The sequence below is a fragment of the Varroa destructor genome, unplaced genomic scaffold (assembly GCF_002443255.2).
Source record: "Varroa destructor unplaced genomic scaffold, Vdes_3.0 BEIS01000004.1, whole genome shotgun sequence".
Lineage (NCBI taxonomy): Eukaryota > Metazoa > Arthropoda > Arachnida > Mesostigmata > Varroidae > Varroa > Varroa destructor.
Window position 1 is genome coordinate 28,438,844 of NW_019211457.1, and position 18,241 is coordinate 28,457,084.

The 18,241-nt window shown below is 37.4% G+C and overlaps 1 protein-coding gene across 3 annotated transcripts; it reads right to left on the reverse strand.

Annotated features, from left to right (window-relative positions):
* Positions 1–11,105: 11,105 nt before the first annotated feature.
* On the reverse strand, positions 11,106–18,098 carry temp (protein prenyltransferase alpha subunit repeat-containing protein tempura). Of its 3 annotated transcripts, none has more exons than XM_022804998.2 (5): positions 17,735–18,098; positions 16,289–16,541; positions 14,738–15,006; positions 13,738–13,973; positions 11,106–13,403 (listed from the first exon to the last, which is right to left on the reverse strand). In XM_022804998.2, exons 2-5 carry the CDS (start codon positions 16,517–16,519, stop codon positions 13,003–13,005), a joined length of 1,137 nt encoding a protein of 378 aa, XP_022660733.1. In that variant the 5' UTR covers positions 16,520–16,541; positions 17,735–18,098; the 3' UTR covers positions 11,106–13,002. The 3 variants fall into 3 exon arrangements, with proteins under 3 accessions (XP_022660733.1, XP_022660732.1, XP_022660730.1); XM_022804997.2 differs by having other exon boundaries at positions 16,289–17,109; XM_022804995.2 differs by having other exon boundaries at positions 16,289–17,109; positions 17,296–18,098.
* Positions 18,099–18,241: the final 143 nt, after the last annotated feature.

Here is an 18,241-nt window from a genome sequence, read left to right on the forward strand (position 1 = left end):
ATCGGAAGCTGCCGACAAGCTGAGCTAAAATTCTCTATGTGATTTTACACTATTGAAACCTAGTTTGCACGGTAAAAAAGACCCATATGCACTTCCCCTTCACATGATGTTGCCTAACTTGGAAACAGGGGATACACAGTCTTTGAAACGAAGGGCATGGATTTTGAAGCAATGCCCTACTACACTTTTTTTTCATTTTTTCCCTTTTTGTCAACAGTTCGAAACAAAGGCACTACCGCAGTTAAACAACGCAATAACCAAGAATATTGCTTCATATACGGATGAATCATCTTCTTTTTTAATGATTTTCAATTCAGTGATGCAATTTTTCTAAAAAAAAATCGGTGCCCAACCCCTAGTACTATCTGGGAGTATTGAATCAATACTCGAACACTGGCTTAGTCAAGCTAACTTACATAATTTCAAACAAATACTTGAATAGGTAAAAAAACAAGTGTTTGCTTAATTTATTTTTTACTTGTATGTAAGCATATTTCGGCAGCTGCAACGGCTGTGAAGCTTTGATTATGAAATGCACTTTTTCATGTTGTAAAAGTTGTCCTAGTTGAACTAGGCTATATTTTGACGCATACTATAGGGCAACATGCCCTTCTCTTCTAAATGTAGCAACCATACGTTTATGATGACTTAGGTAGGGGCGTGTACTTATATTATGGAAATGTAGATGAAGAATGAATGAAAATATGGAAATGTATACAAATACAACAAGATCATATGGCATTACATATAGCATATATATATATATATATCATACAACTATCTACTATCACGTATATATGATATAGCATTGTTACAAATTTTGCTAATAGGTTTAATCGATGATGATTATTTTCAGGAAAGAATTGTTTAAAGCTACTACGTTTGAGCTCCTCATAAGTTTAGGTGAAATATTACTGATGGATCATAAAGATTTCGAAGTGCGCACATTTTAAAGAAGATTAGCAACGGCTTTAAGCAAGCGGTATGAAACTAGGAAAAAATGGATTGCTAGTTCTAACACATTCTTATCCTGGAACTGCCATACTGTTAAGCATCCTAACTGACAGAATCAATTGTTTTCGCTTCGCAGTCCACCACAGAGATAGAATAGGTATTCAATAAAAATGGCAGCAGCGGATTACGGCGAAGATTAGGGCTACGATCTAATTCCAAACTTGTGAAACACAATTGCCTTTCGCTATTGTGGAACATGTGGCTACGTGACGGCATAACGGTTTAAGAAATTAATCACAAATTACGACACGATTTCCAGCGTTTGGTCATCATGTATGATGATGCTGTACCCTAATAAATGGTAAAAGAAAATGTTTCTGGCTTCTGTTACGATTTCTAATTGATTTAATTGGTTGATTGCACATTGAGTGCGTCTGTAGATAACGGCAACTTACCTATGTGTTCGGGCGGCAGGTCTCATCCTCTTCTTGTGTCGAAACATAAACCTGCTGTTAATATGCCGTTCAACGTGATTTTTGATAATACTCGGACTGGTACTTGCTCCTCAATGTTCCATATCGTTCCCTTAGGTTTTGCTAGTTTGAGATGTATGGAATCGTCGCTCTTGACATAACTGCTGAGGTTGTTCATTGCGATTGTGAAGTTGATGGGTCCTATGAATCCCCGGAAAAATGTTTTAGCCATCACGTTGCTCAAAATATTAACCATATTAAGGTGTAAATAAAGCGTGCATTTTCTATAGAACCTGTTCAAGCGGAAAGACGACTAGAGCATTATTGTAAACCGGCCCGCAACAGTATTAAGGTTATAGCAATACGCTGCTTTATTACACAAACCATGTAGAAGTAGCTACGGCCTTATGTCCAATCGTACGGGTTTCGCGCAGGGCAATGGGTAAGGCCATCCGGGAAGAAACAAAAACCGGTGGGCGGCAAAATTGCATTATATGTCATAAAAAACAATGCTTTTCATACGGTATGTTCTTCTCTTGATGTTGCTAACTCTAGTTATACTGCAAGTTATTGTAACAAACCGAAGTAACCAATAACATTACCAAGAGGCCAGAGAATAGCTTTCATTACGTTCCGTTTTGCGCTTACGTTTGAACCATCGAACGACAGTGATTCTCCTATGAACCAAACATATAAAAAAAAAAGAGGTTGTTTGCTAATTTTAAAAAAACCAAACAACTGCCATGTTTCCATATTTTTTTTCATATTGGTTTCATCTGTAAAACTGAATATATCAGAGGACGATTTGTAATGACTATCACGCGATACGCTTTGACTACTGGCTGTAGTTTCGACTTGTGCGTATCCTGAGTGATATGTAAAATAAAAGGAAACGAGTGCAAAATAAATTGATATTTTACTTCGGAGACTGGTGTTTGTCAAATGACGGTTATAATCTACAGTGATACTCAGTCTGGCCTACTATCACCACAAAAATATTAAGGACATTAGTTAAATAAACCTAACGAGTGAGGAAAGGAGAACCAGAAAGTGCCGATTTGGTCCGAATTGTCATTAACAAATAGTCGATGATATAATTTTTGTTCAAATAGCTGCTATTTATTTATTCAACTTCTGTGCGCTGAAGGGCGGGAAGATGATTTGAGAGAATTGAAATCACAATACCCTCCAGCTTACACAGTTGACGTGATTGAACCAAAGGACGCGTTTTGTTTCGTATTAGCATCGTCATACAACAATTAAGAGCTCAAACATTTGGATAAGCTATAAAAAAAGTTTAAAGAAAGTCCTCTCTACAGTTGCAACTGAGTTGTACAAATGAAAAATCACAGAGGCTCCGATTGGCTATCACGGTGAATTTGTATTTTGTTAGCGGGGCGGAAATTCCTCCGTAGAAAAACGGGACAGGTTTACATTGATCTTTTATACATACTACAGGAAGATATAGTACGGGAATAAAGAGAAGCCTCTATAAACACTTGTTGCTTGAGGTCATTCCCTCAACAAAATTCCACTTCGTCTCCACTTCGATATCGTCTACTGTAACAATCCACTCGTATTTTGGGTATTACGATCACTTTTTGTTCGGTTTTGAGCGAATCCGATCATACCTTTTTTTGGGCTAGATTTATTTTACAGCCAGAGTTCTGTATTTTTTTTATACGTAAGCGCTTTTTCAAAAAATTATTTTGTTTATTAACTAATAGTGGTTTATAGCGGATTGGATGCACCCACGACTAGCCACTGTTGTGCATTTTTTTGCTGAGGGTTCGGATTTTCTGTCGAGCTCTGCTTTGTTGACGAGACCGTTGCCATCCTCACGTTCTGCTCTTCAACATGTTCCCTAAAATTTTGCTTTAGTTTTTCGAGCTTGACGGTGGCCTGTTTATACTTTTGCCACATTTTTCCTTCATTTAGGATTAAATATATTATCGATACGCATGCGACAATACTTGGCCGCGCTAGTCACGTGTGTAGCTGAGACCGCCCTGGCTCTAGGGTAGTTTTTCCTTAAAAGTCTGCATGGGTGCTCAAATCCAGGCTTACCGACCGGCTGCTGAGACCACATCCGTTGAGCCCCAAGCTTACACACCCTCGGCGTTCCCTGCAACATATCGCCTCTCCAATTCCAATTCTCTTGAATAGAATGTTTTTGGAATTCGGTAAACTTCACAACTAGTCACCTTTACATTAATCCGTTAATATATGCCGAGGCTGATACGGAAGGGCTTCAGTATTCACATACATATATATATATATATATATATATATATATATATATATATATACAGTACACATATATATATATATACATATATAGATTAGTAAGAGAGTAATTCTTTATTAAAAACATACGGATTATACGAAAGTTATTATTTTGTCTATCTTTGTCTGCAATGAATAATCAGGAAGCAAAAAATGAACGAATAGTAGGTTTGTTCATGATTACCTTGCGATCGTTAATACTGTAACTATATCACAAGCGTCTTACGGCCTGTAGGAAAACCTAAAGACTTTATAGTCTAAATCCTCATCACCACTCTCAGTATTTATCCTGTCACTTGTCAAATCCAGCAACGATATCTTTTAAGAAAATATCTCATTTAAGACCGTCTTGACATCTCGGCCTACAATATCGCGTTACGTAATGCATGCTCTGCCGACACATTTTAAGTTCGTACAACCTGCGGAGAGTCGCACTTCAAAAAGCTAGACTGGCGATTTCGAATATAAACTCGAATGTTTTAAAAAATCTGTGTGGTTATTGATTATTAGGGCACCCCTATAACCAACCTCTCGTTTCGACTCCTCTGTTAAATCACAGATTATTTTTCTGCGCTAAACATTTAGCAACTCGATAAAATGTTCGCTAGTAGTGCAAGAACGACAGGTGCCAAATATCTATTATTCTGCGCTGAAGATGAGCTGAAGTCGTCGTTACGGATATATTACGACGCGAGTGGCTGAAGCCCATAAATCAAATGCAGCTTACCGAAACATGTCAGAACTTTGAGCTTTTCCAGCGTCAAATGCAAAGCTTTCGAATATAAAGCGGAATGATCCTGGGACTGATTGGGATTAGAGCCTCAAAGGCCTGATAAGGTAGAGCATCCAATGCAACAGATGCACCGAGCAAGGGACCATGCTATGTACAACAGGTTTCAAGCACGTCACCGCATTTTGGACCAATACATGGTAAAACAACAGATAAATGATTTTTTTTATAAGAATCAACCCATGCTTTATTGAGTTTAAACTCATCTGCTCATAGAAGAGTGGTGGCTTTTTGGGGGACTATTTATTGCAGCTATCTTTTACAAACAAACACTGAATATTATAAATACTATATAAGGTATCAATCAATTAGATTTCACGGAATAAAATTTTTAATTATGTTTCTTTATTTGATAACATTTATCGTGTCGCATATGTCGTTAGAGTTTCGTTTACTTATTAACTAAAAAGCATATGTGAGTGGATTGTACTAGACCGCCGACTAGTGATAATCGTTGCGCTGTTTTAACAGAACTACTAGGCCGAGCAATATGCTTTCATTCAAAAATGTTTATCTATTGTGATTCTAAATACAAGTAATATTATACTTCCTAAATGAGTGTGCCTCTTCTGTCTTCGTAGGACCGTAAAAACCGTAGCGCCAGTAGTTGAACCGATTTTACGCTACAGATGCTTATATGTGACATCGCGAATTTCTATTTTATTAGCTTGTCCAATCTGTTCAACATTGCTAGATAGTGTTTTTTACCACGATCGCGATCCATTAACGATAGGTAGATATACAAAGAAAGAAACGGGAGATGACAATTGTGTCTTCAGTATATATATATAATGAATGATCATTAATAATAATAACAAAACATTGTTCAGTTTCTGCGAAATGTCTGTCAAGCATGTTTATATTATCTGAAATGAGCTTATGGAAATAACGTGATAGAAATTAAGTATGGTAATAAAATTTTGAAAGACATGGTATTTTCGAACTCCAGCGTAGTTAGTGTTCTGACTATTGTTCAATGCCTAAACGATACCCAAATGACTAAAAAAAGACGAATAAATTATGAATAGATACTTATATTGACCCTGTACAAAATAATAATGGGGTTTGTTTCATATTTGCAATACTACTGCCATATATAAACTGTTATCTCAAGTATGTGCCCACTTTGATTAGCTTTTGGAACTTCTTTAGTGAATATCTCATAGCCATATCATTGCACCTAGCCTAGAGAATGAAGTGCTGTCCGTTATGATCAAACGGAATGGCAAGATGGCTTGGAATTTAAACAGTCATCAAACATAAATGAGCTGTCAAGCGTCTCAAGGGAGTAGGACGGGAGCCAATTGGCTAAGTATGCAGAACGAAAAAATCTCTCGATGGCGGGGGTTGTGTAGACGAAGTAGGATGTAAACTTTGTTGTACGAAACAGTCCCACAACGTTTCTGGTTCTGACGAATCATTTTCAGTCTATAAGAAACAGCAATGCATTTCCGATCTTACATCAAGCAAAAAAGTTGAAAAACAAATAACTAGGAAGCAAAATATTCGGTGTCCGCACGCTTTTTCTTGACAAATTAGACCAAGCCTCCGTAAATTGGAAGTTATTTATGGAAAAGTAGCTTGTCTTGATGTTATATTCGAGCTTTCCGTTATAATAAATAAATTCCCGTTACGAATATATTTGAAACGCTTTTGTGACCCATAGTTCAGCTAACAATTTAAAGACGGCTTATAGATATAGCTTTAAATTGGAAACCAGTTTAGATAAGGACTACGCATGGTTAACTGATGAAGGCACACAGATGTTACAAAATAAATCTGAATTCGTAAAGCACAGTCATTAAAATGTCTCTGATTTTCAGTTTTCGCGGTTATGAGGAAAGCATAAAGAATGCCATTTACTGAAGTAATCAGAGTGCCTAATTTTGTAGTATCCAGCCTTAGTAACACGCTGAATCAACAATATATAATTGTTGATTCAGCGTGTTATTATATTATCTGCCGAATCAGCATACATTTTTGTCTTCTATATATAATGGACAAGGCAATAAGGAACCTAGTTAATCATAATAGCTGACAATTGGCGTTATGTTTAGATAACAGGACAAGCTTTTACTGCACCTGTGCTAATTTTTCTCGAGAGGGTACACAAACTATTATAGGGAAGTTAATGTTCATGAATATCAACGATAATATTTGAAGTGAGTAGGGGCTGGTGCTCCCATCAGGAGTTAGGCTAGACTCGGCGCTGAACAACATAAACGCTTTATGTAAAATAATGGGTTGTATGAAGGACGCGCCTGTTAACCTGACTTTAAAGAAGCTTCTCGACGAAGTAATGTATAAATTTTTCACCGATCATATGACGATGTACACCTCTGTAGCGAACGAAATTTATATCGAATCGCGAAAAGTATGATAATATCTCAGAATAGTATATATTAAATGAGAAAATGATATTCTTCGCAAAGTACGTAGCCGTACTATACAACCCCGGCACTTCGAGGTACGTGTTTAGCCGAAAAAGGTTTTCATGACACTATTGTGTAGAGTTGCTGAGCTTAAGTTTATCATTCATATGATAGAAATTGTGAAATCTTCTGCTACAAGAGCATGTGATGCCACTTTTTTGTGTTTTTGGTAAGAAGACCGGATTTCTTTAACTAAATTTATAAAACCTGCTGTTATCAAAGTTTCGCTTCATTTATTTAATTTATTCAAATTTCTTGATGTGGGTGTGCCGTATCCTATTAAACGAGGTTGCAGAAATAGAACAGACCTTATAAAATAATTGGTTCTCGTAATTCGCACTATGCCAATAAAGACAGCCAAAATGGAGTAATATTAGCAAATGCGTTCTGGCTATTTAGCAGATTTTTCTTAATATTGTATTATAATTCAGCGCATATTTTTGAAACAACGTACTACCTATGTCGATGTCATTGAGGGCGGATTGTTCGTGTCCATGTGATTCCAATAAACGCTTAAAATCCGTTCGGCAAATACCAAAGGTTGAATAGAAGCTATCTGAAGCAACTATACTTATAAAAAGAGCATTATCATAGCTTACTATTTTGGATCTACTACGAATGTGAAGAACGTTCTACATGCAAATGCCAAAGAAGAGATTAGGTAAGTGCTTTGTAGCAGTAGATTTCGTATTTGCAGTTGGAATTTCCAAGCGGATCTTTCTTGTTGTTTTGCATTATGTTTTATGGGTCATCGATAGGAAAAAGCTTTTAAACCTATAAAATATATAATTATTAAATAATTAATAACTGGAGAGATTAAAAATAAGCGAAAACTTGGTTTTCTAGAGGATATTCTAGAGACAAGGACGTTATCATTTGATCTCGATGTCGAATTAATGTACCTTAATAGGGTAGAGTTCATTTCAGGCAGATTTCTTTATGATGCTTTGAACCTTTCCTAAGCTATATTAAACCGCCCTTGCTGCTCGTCTTCTATAAGATATTATGTATATATAAGGAATGGCATACACTTACATACTAAGCTTATTTTAATGTAACTTAGATGTTGTCACACACTACACCATGCTTGAAATCGTTCTCTTCCTTTTCGCCTTTGCCTAGTTTATCCTTCCTATGATTGACTATGCTATAGACTTACATGATCTTCTATTAGATTCTCAATTTTGAAAATAACTGAACTGTGAAAACCTTTCAAAAGCTAAACATCAAAAATACGAAACGTGTCACTTAAGAACCATAGTTGTAAGCTGGAAACACTCTAAAATGCTTTTTGAAATGTCTCTTTTACCACAGGCTTTCAGAATCATCCTGGAACTCTACTTTGTGAAAGCATTCGAGCGTCATCAACTCACGAATGCTCCTGGTAATTATTAATGAAAAAAAGATAAAACAACAGCTGAAAATAACTCAGTATTTGAGTCACAGACACGATCATGTCTCAGTAATCATAAATCACTGCGCGCTCCTACGTATTGCATCCACTGTATTCGTTTAACAGCCTATCCCAAAATTTTTAGCCTAAGTCGATTTAGATAAGAGAAGTCCAACCAAATGAATTACGTCGTGTAAAAAATATAGTTGGCTACGTGGAGGTACAGTTCCTTACATGCTGCTTTTCTTAAGTAATTTACTATGAAATTTACGTCTTATTGATGATCTTGTTATATCCATCCGAACCTTCTTCATAAATTATAAAATAGATTGATTACATTAATTAAATTTTTCGAATTTTCAGTTTGCTTTTGAAGCCGTTATGCATTACTTCAGACGGCTGACCCTTTTCGGTACAGGACGTAATTTGTCCGCGCCCGGTTTCGAACCTGAATCACCACGTGAGCAGAAGTTTACCAAACAAACACACTACTATTTCACCATTATGAGGACAGGATAAGCAGTTTTCGAGACGCTTTGTCCAATGCTGTCTGCACTTACTTTAGCATCGTCTTTCTAGCTTGCCATCTTGTAGCTGGCAGTGAGCGTTCGTTTCTGCGATTCGTGCAGAAGGCATTCATTTCTTTACTAGCTTGTCAAAGCCGCTCATCTTTCTGCCATAAATATGCCGTCTAACAGATTCGTCGACCTTGGACTCCTTGCTTGTGTCCTATTCTGTTGGAGTTTCACGTACTTTCCTCATGTCCTATTTGAGTTCAACTCAGGAGTTCTTCTTGTGTTTTGGGGACTAGTTGCGCTCGACTTCGTAGGTGAGGATTTCGATAATCTTTATCAAGTGGACGAATTTCACGGACCATCGGGCCAGCTCTTCGCCAACGGGCTACTCAAGTTATTAATCGCACTAACGTAATAGCACCGTACACGTATGTGCCTTATCGCACTAACTGGGTCATTGTGATGAACCTGCCGGTAATTGTGTTGATGTTTTTATAATTATAGTTGCCGTTTCGTTGTTCATGGAACTAACGCGTTATGACGCAGAAATAGTAAATAAAGGGAAACATGTTAAAGAAAAAGCATTCTGCTGTCATGTACGTTAAGGTTGCAGGTACAGTAGAGCTCAATCTGGGCCAGTATATTTTAAAATTACTTTTTATATATTGAAGAAAAAAAAAAGTTACTGGTTGCTTGTCTTCAGTTCACAAAGGCAAGGGCGCAACTCGGAAAAAGTCGAAACTTTATACTGGCAGTATTTTTGAAGTGTTGAAGTTCGAGCGTTGCGTAGTCTATCGAGCAGAGTATTACCAAATAGAAAAAGAAAAAAACAAGGCGTTCAAATTGTTGTAATTTATTATTTTACTATAACTTCAATCGAAAAAATTTCGATTCATGTTTTGAGGTACGAGCTATTAGGAAGAACTGAGGGCATCGTCCGCCCCATACCTCATGAATTCTATCGATATTATTGCGCAATCACAACTTGATAAATAACAATAGCACTCGTTTCCTATTCGTTCCACCTTCGTTCAACTGTAGATTCGATCGTTTAGGTAAACCCGAATAAAACAGACAAATTACATCTGTACTCCTAATGCATCTGAGCTTAACGAAAAAAACGAAAGAAACGCGAATTACATGAAGAGTTACTGTGACTTGACTACACTTCATGGAAAATACTCGATTCAAAGACGGAATACGGTGGGGATCAACAGTTCATATCTGCCAAAAAAACGTTAACGTCGAGGCCGCATTGTGACAGCACAACCCCGCTACGATGGAAAAATTTGTGTTAGTCAAATAAATTTACTTTTTCAATGATGTGTACCTCAAATGTGTATGGAATAATTAACTTTGAAGATGTTTAATTCAATTCCAATAAACTTCATTCAACCAATTTCAAATTTTATCTAGGAACTACAATTGCAAGTTCTCTTCGTTGGCTACACCTTCAGTAACTCATGCAAATGATCTGTGAGGTCGCTTCAGGTTATAAGCAAAGTAGAAAATAATAAGCTGCCTTTGCAGTCTGCCAATGGTTGAATATGCAAACTGATTGTAAGCTCCATCGAAAAAGATTACTTCTTTTTCGACACCTTTTTACATCTCTCAAAGTTATTTCTCTTTGATTGAAACCGCAGCACGGCAGACATAAACATGAAATCATAAAGTAAGATGCGCCGGCTCGAAAATGAACCCCAGTAACTCAACGACTCAGACATAACTCTGGGTAAAATTCAACTAAAACAAAATTAATCCAAGTTAGTCGAAAATATTTAAAAAAAAAAAAGAAAAAAATTACCTTTCAGAAAAAATCCAGAACTTGCTTCCGAAGATAATGCTGAATGATGATCGTGCTAACGTCCACTACGTCAATTGTTCTATTTGCCTTCGGTGCCACCAAAATTCTCACAATAGTGATAATACTGCATGCCGGATGGATGACTCAAACATATAACTTTCAAATGCAGATGTACACGCAGCTGTCCTACAGTTTATAAAAAAAATAAATTAATATTTAAATTCTGTAATTCCTGTTCGGCTATCTTCCCTATAATGTATCTTAGTTCTTTGTATTGACCGTAGAAATTGAAGTGCTATATCGTGTACTCCTTCTATCTTTCGATTCAGTTAATTTGTTTTGTCACCCGTTTGTGCCGTTCCTACAGCCTAAATCACATAGAAAGGCTAGTAAATGAGATTATGTATCGTGCATGAATTAACGAGTGAAAATAATTAGTTAATTAATAATAAGCTGGATTGCGTTCGAGTGAAATAAGCATATTATCATTATTTCTTTTATTAAGATGAAACAAGTGGGCAACAACTCTTTTCTATGATCGTGTAGAGTAAATCAAAGCAGATGAAAAAATATCCAAGAATAATGCATCCAAGGGATATTGTAAAACTAATTCTGTGGATTGTTATTATTAAGGCTATAATAAAATGTTATTAGTAATCTCGTGCCTATTATCTGACAAACGAATGACGCTAAAAGCCTTTGTTTTTATATAAAATAAAATACATCATATACACTTGTTTGAAAATGGAACTCGCGATATTCATAGTACGAAATAAAATGTTCACTTAGTTTCAACACAAAAACAGAGATTTTAAAGTTCAATACAATTTATTATGTTACATTACTACTGATACGCACATAAAAAACATAACCGATAGGTGATTTTCGCGAATGGAAAGGTTTCCATTTTCAAGTAAACTTATTCTTTTTATTATTTTATGTTATTTATTTTTCTTATTACCAGAAACCGCAGATATAGAAAATTCAGATCATTACCGGTAACGAACAAGTCCTTATGATAATAAGATCAGTAATAATAGCCTTGTATTTTAAAGCGTTTTTCATCACCCAGCTCTAATACTTTTTCTCGTTGTCTTAAAAATGCAAGTTTTTTTTTAGCACCTGAAGCTACTGTCTTACGCTGCCGGTTGTTGATTGCTTCTTATTTGCGTACGAACAAGATAAAATTTAGTATTAAACGATATCTCTTACGCGGTTACTTAATATTCTTATATATATGTATGAAGTAATTATATATATATATATATATTTCTCTTTTTTTCTCTAGAACGTGTTCCGATATCTTTCTCTATATTTCACGTGCATTCGATCATCGTTGTTTTTCCACTTTCTAATAATATTCGACAATATTACACGATTCCTCTTCTTTGCGTATATCTTATATATACTATGATATTAATAGTAAGAATAAGGGGTGTATCACCATGAAGGATTAATTCTACCATTTTTTTTTGTCATGCCTCGTCTTCCTATATCTCCTCTGTGATTCGTTTGCCTGAACTATTCCTAATTTCGCCTCAGATGTATCTCACGTATATCAAGTGTCCCACTATAATTTGTGTGTTGATTGGATTGATGTTGTTGTATGACGTACGCGATCTTCGAGTTTTATTGATTTTCCGAGCTTCTCTTTACATTCTGTCTAACTCATTACAAAAATGAAAAGGACACCAATATGTGTTACCAATGGAAAATAGCAACATAGAAATTACGAAGCTTTTTATTACAGTTGGATAGTCAGCGGTTTAAGTTGAAAATTTGACCTAATGGTATATTTCATGTCACGACGATTATCAGGAACAATCATAGTTACATCAGCTTACACACAAGAAAAATGCGGTGATTATCATCGAATGTGCTAGGTAATGCGCATACCCAGTAAAACAGATTCAGGTCTTTGTTTAAAATTATTGCAAAATTTATTCGACAATTAAATGTCTTACTACTAAGCTTGTACAAATTACTCGACTGAGCTGATCGTTAACTAGTGAGCTAGCATTAGCTATAGCTAGATGAATTCACGCCTTACGCCGGGATCACCAAAAAAGTACCACACGAGCATGGCGGACGTTGAATTAAGAAACTGTAAAGCCGATGTGACTATCCAAACATTTTTTGCTTCAATAAGCCCGAAAACGGAGACATAAAAACGAGCAAATGCTATCATTAACAGACTCTCTATTTCAAACATGTCTTGTGCTTTGTACACCTGTTTCGATTCGATCCTCGCTCGTCGTTTAGGTCTGTCTCCAACCTGCTGTTCTTTCGAGCTATCACCCACCAACTGTTTCGCATAGAACTATCAATGCCATCATTTTTCTCGCTGCTTTTTCTTCAGTCTACCTTATTGTCGTCCCGATCACCATCATCATCGTGGCGGAGTGTTTGCGTCTGTTTCGATGGTTGCTGCTGCTGAACTTGATGCTGCATTTGAAGTGAGTCAGCTCTAACGTCGAACGGGACCCCGTTAGCCAGTTTTGGCTGATTGGCGTCGAGCTCGATGTGAAGCGTATTCCGCATCCATCGAATGTGTCGTTCGCACAGGGTTCTCTGCCACTGCTCACCGGTACAGAGCACATCTCTAACAAACACTTGCTCATCCTGTGTTGCGCGGTTCACCCGTGTAGGGTCCTTATGATCTTTACTCACCGAGCGTAACCGTTTGTCGGCCGACTTGAGTAAACCAAGACATGCAAGAACGCAGAAGCGACGATGTTGCCATAAGGCTTCATGGCCTGATTAAGGTAGAAAAGTAAACATGAACATAAATAACATGAACTAAATGCTTGCACACGAAATTTGCATGTGTGTATGTAAAGGTATTGTAACCAATGAATAAGAGGGTAGAATATTGTGCATTTATAATAATATACATTAGCAATACACCGCTTTTTCTACTCAGTTTCAACGTTCGTCTACCCTGCAGACTATTTTTCAATACAAGAACGGATAAGCTCGTACACGTAATGTTATTTTAATAACTAACAGCCGTCCGCTGGCATTTCACCAATTTAACAAAGGGCCCTGTTATTTTTCTCAAGCAAAAACTTACCTGTAAACAGTACTAACCTGGAAAGGTATGTATTAAATCCGTAATAAATTGAAGTTCAGCCTGGAACAGCGGTCGGGAATTGACACGCAATAAAACGTACTGTCTATATGCCATTCCCGAATGGTCTGAAACATGTGACTGTAGGAAATCTTTGCTACGTTGCAGTTCGCTCTCGATGATCAATGGGGCTCCCTCGACATATTCGCGAACAAGATGCCGTCGATAGTCCCATGCATGATAATTAGAGAAGTATCTACCGCGAGGAATAACACATTAAAGTATAATAAGGAAAAAAACAATTTTTTTTTGTTGTGGAATCCAGAAATAAAGGCTTCCTACCCTTAACCGTATGTTTCTGTACTGTTCCGAGTCTTTGAAATGATGTAGTTGTAAAGTACTTGTCTACTAAATTTCAGGGCGGATGTGATAATTTCGGAGCGTGGATGCCGCTCATGTCATGCTGAAAACCAGCCGTCTGAAGCGATACCTAGCCGTAGTACTAATCATAAAACTCATAAGATTTATTCCCTAGGTATTGTTTTAAAATGTAAGGTCATTAACTAGATTCTAACTAGATAACTAGAAACTTTTTTAATTTGTGGAAAATTTCGAGGGTTTTCAAAAGTCTGTCGATTTCTAAAAAGATTCGAAAAATACGCTCACTAGGCACATTGATCCTGTCATAGAGTCTAACGAAAATCTAATAAGTTGTTGTATGTTTAAGGATAAAACTGAAGGGGGCCATTAAGGAGATTAGTAACTTCGCTAACTCAATTTTTAAATGTTCATGTTTTTATTCGAATTTTACGTCCTAACCACGACTCTTTTTATGATCTTTCGTCTAAAAACATTTTCATCATAAAAATATTATTAAGTACCTAATGACATACATTTCAAGTCAAATTTTCAATGTATCCTCTTATTATCTATATGTATATATAGTCCACCTATTATTAATAGGGATCTCCTTTTCCTTATCAAATATTGTTGTATTAGATAGTTAAAGCTAAAACTCACTTCGTAGCCATTGTGTCGCAGAGCTGAAGTTCGCTGTGCAGAACAGCTTGTCTCCTCTCCAACGGATAGTTTTCCATTTCTTGCCCCAGTAACCATTTTCGATGTGAAAATGCCTCCGCAGTTTTCGGCTTACGAGACAGCGCCAGTTGAGATAATTGAAGTTCCTGCTGAAGGCTGAGTTTACGCTGAAGGTACAGGAGTTTGCGGTGATTCCATGCTACGGCCAACTCGGGATTTAGCAGCAACAACACATTCGTCAGTTGAATTAGCTGTGAATGAAGGTTGATTAAAGAAGGTTAAAAAAGAAAGAAGCGAACGCCTATCAAGGTACTTGACATGGACCATATTTTATGTTCTACAGGCCTCAGAGAAGGATTTTTACCTGGTCAGGGGGAATACATTGGTATTGCCGTGTAACAAGCAGCGCAAGAATCCCTTGTTGCACCGATATCATGGAAGAACTCATATTGAAGGAACAGAACATCTACCCCGCGATAAGCACTTGGTATTTTTGAGGCATAATATTTATAAATGACCGTTGTCTAAACCATTGTGCGCATACTAACAGCAGGTCAGTACGGGTACAACTAAGTTTGTATCATAGCTTCTGGTCTTCAATCCCTAACTCTTCTAATATACGTTTAATGTACACAAAATAATGAACAAATTATATATATTAATCCACCCAAAGGTGTTGCGTTGGTCCACGTATGCATAAGACAATCGTGACATACTTCTATATGAAAAAAGACATATTTCTATATGGTTGAGCACACGACAGATTTTTTATGGGAATGCGTCACTTAGACATCACATTGTTATTTCTTCCATGTGCTAGCATTTTTAATTAGCATTGACCTACCTATATATGCTCTAAAATAAATTATTGCCCAGATAGCCATCGCTATAACACATCCGCCGCATATGGCTTGTACCCAAATTGTTCGTGACTGCGTCCATTTTCTTGCTTTTATATTTAAATTTTAAGCTAAAACACACACATACACACATATATATGTATATACATATAAGCAGGGTCGGACAGAAGTCTCTTGACAATTAAAAAAATTTATTTACAGATATATACTGTTTATTGAATATATATAAAGCATACACATGTAAAAAGCATGTATCATAAACAGCGTAGACGTAAACTGTCACGAAAATTTTCTTTATATACATATATATATATATATATATATATATATTTATAATAAAAATATAAAAAAACTTATACATATGCATGCACAAGTTTGCCTGTTTCTGTGTTACCACAATAACGCTGTTTAGATTGCATCAAAACACGGCATTATGCAATGCCGTCAATCCATTGAGAATGAATATTTATTACGTAATCGCTAACGACGTGTCTTCTTAAGTGATCGATTAAGCATGTTCTTTCAACACAATAATATAAGCGTAGATACGGAAACAGTGTCTAACAGCGTTTCAAATCCACCATAATCTCAAATAGCAAGTGAATTAAAACACTTTAATCCAGTGACTACAATAATAATAATAAAAAAAAAAAAAAAAGATAAATTTACTCACTTTCTCAGTATCGTAGCAGCCTAAAAGTTGCTGACTGGCAAAGGTGTAGACGGGTGTAACGCACCAGGATTCGAGGCCAAGGTGGTTTTCGACCACGTAAACGGGACTGCGGTTCGAGCGTTCCGCGCTATTCTCTTTGATTACTACATCGAAGCTCTCTAGGAGAGCGTGTTTTCTAAGCAGTGCTTCGAGATCGCACACGATTCGCTGGCACAGTTCTGACACCCCCATCTTGACTGCTTTTGTTTATCTTCTATTTGTATATATCAATATACGTATATATTAATACATACTACGTTATTTGTTTTGTTTGTTTTTGCACGTTCGTTTTTATCACGGCCTGACTTTTTCTCTCTCGCTTTTTTGTGCTTATTGATTTTCTCGTGCAGCGATAGCAGCAAATAATGTCAATCCGGTATCTAAACCACATGAAACACTCATCCAGGCATAGACATTCACCTTACCACAAATCGAACAGGGGTACATCAGATCCGCGGACAATTCAGCATCAGGCCACAGGTTCGGGGGTAGTAGACGGGGTAAATCTATGATATGTGATACGACATGAAGGATCCCTTACAGGAAAACAAAGCTCAGCTTCTCAAACAATTCCATTTCCAACCACTGGTTGGCACTACCCGTTAGTTGACGTGAGTAGCGATTAATTACGCTGGAATCCTTCGACGTTCAATGAGGTAGCTCAGGTTAAGGAAACTTTAAACACTCTCAAGAAAATCGGAGGGTAGACTTGTCAGAAGCTTGACTTGCTGGTCAGTTTAAGGCAGCCGTTGACTCTTGATCACGTTTCCCTCGTGGACAGCCTACAAAACCACGATCTGTTTTGGTTGACTATTCTATGAGAATTAATCGGCTAGAAAGAACGTTAAGGCCAACAGAATGCTAAGCAAGCTTATATCTATTACTGGCCTGTCGTCAATAGATTGGGTGCTAGGTAAACGTCTGCAAGAGAAAGGGGCGCTAACAAGTAACACAGTCCTGATACAAACCACAAGCTGTTTTCGCAGCACTAGTCTACGTAACTGTCTGGGTACTGCTAGAGTCAGCAGTACTCTTCTCACGATTTCCGCTATACTGCGTTTATTTCTGGCTGCTCACAATCGTACAGCTCTTCTTGTTGGTGCACAACAAGCTACCAGTACGCTGATTTGCATCAGGACTCAACATACGCAGATCCTCACGCTTGACGTGATTGCCTCGCCTAACATCTACCGTCAATTACTATGGTTTGGCGTACGTCAAATGAAGCGGTTGTCTACGAGGGCTTGATGATCGCCACTGAACACTACGGAGCGGCCGCAAATATCCGATCGCAATACCAAAAGCACAGTTGCGCGCGTTAATAAGCAGATCTACTATGGCATTGGTCTACGGCGAATCCCAGCTGCCGTCCCAACTACAACGCATAGCTGCTACAGTCGAATTTACCTGTGGTGACAGCAAGACCCTCTAGATTCATTGCGCGGAGTTGGCTTCGCGCAAGCCACTGCAAATGAATGCTATCGCTGAAGCCGTCGCCGCCTCAGTAACATGGACCGTTGGTTCATTATACTTCACCACCCGCCTGCACAAGTGCGAACAGTGATAGTGTTTGCCATAACAACACCTTTCCAGTCGGCCAAACTGGCGGCACGATGAGAGATTTGCTAGTCGTACAGAGATCGCGATTTCGGCTCGTTATTAGCCTTTGTTTGCTCTCGCTGAGTTTTTGCCTGTGTTCGATAGTGATCGAACATCTGTTAAGAGGAGGAATTGAATCTGAGTGACAGCAACAGCTAAGAATGACATCGTAACCCAGACATAGGCAAAACAGAACGCGTGTCATTGATTACCCGGCCCGCAATGGGAAAGGGTACGCATGAGAGATAGAAGATGAACTGAATCGTGCTCCGTGTATTACTCTTACCTCTGCTGCTTGCGGTCATTCTGAAGTTA

What these genes read in the sequence shown, in the direction of transcription:
- temp (XM_022804998.2), bottom strand. Translation starts at nt 16,519, where the DNA reads ATGGGGGTGTCAGAACTGTGCCAGCGAATCGTGTGCGATCTCGAAGCA. An exon ending in GCTGCTACGATACTGAGAAA is followed by an intron (nt 15,007 to 16,288) that starts GTGAGTAAATTT and finishes CTTCATTCACAG; the next exon opens with CTAATTCAACTGACGAATGT. An exon ending in TGCGACACAATGGCTACGAA is followed by an intron (nt 13,974 to 14,737) that starts GTGAGTTTTAGC and finishes TCCTCGCGGTAG; the next exon opens with ATACTTCTCTAATTATCATG.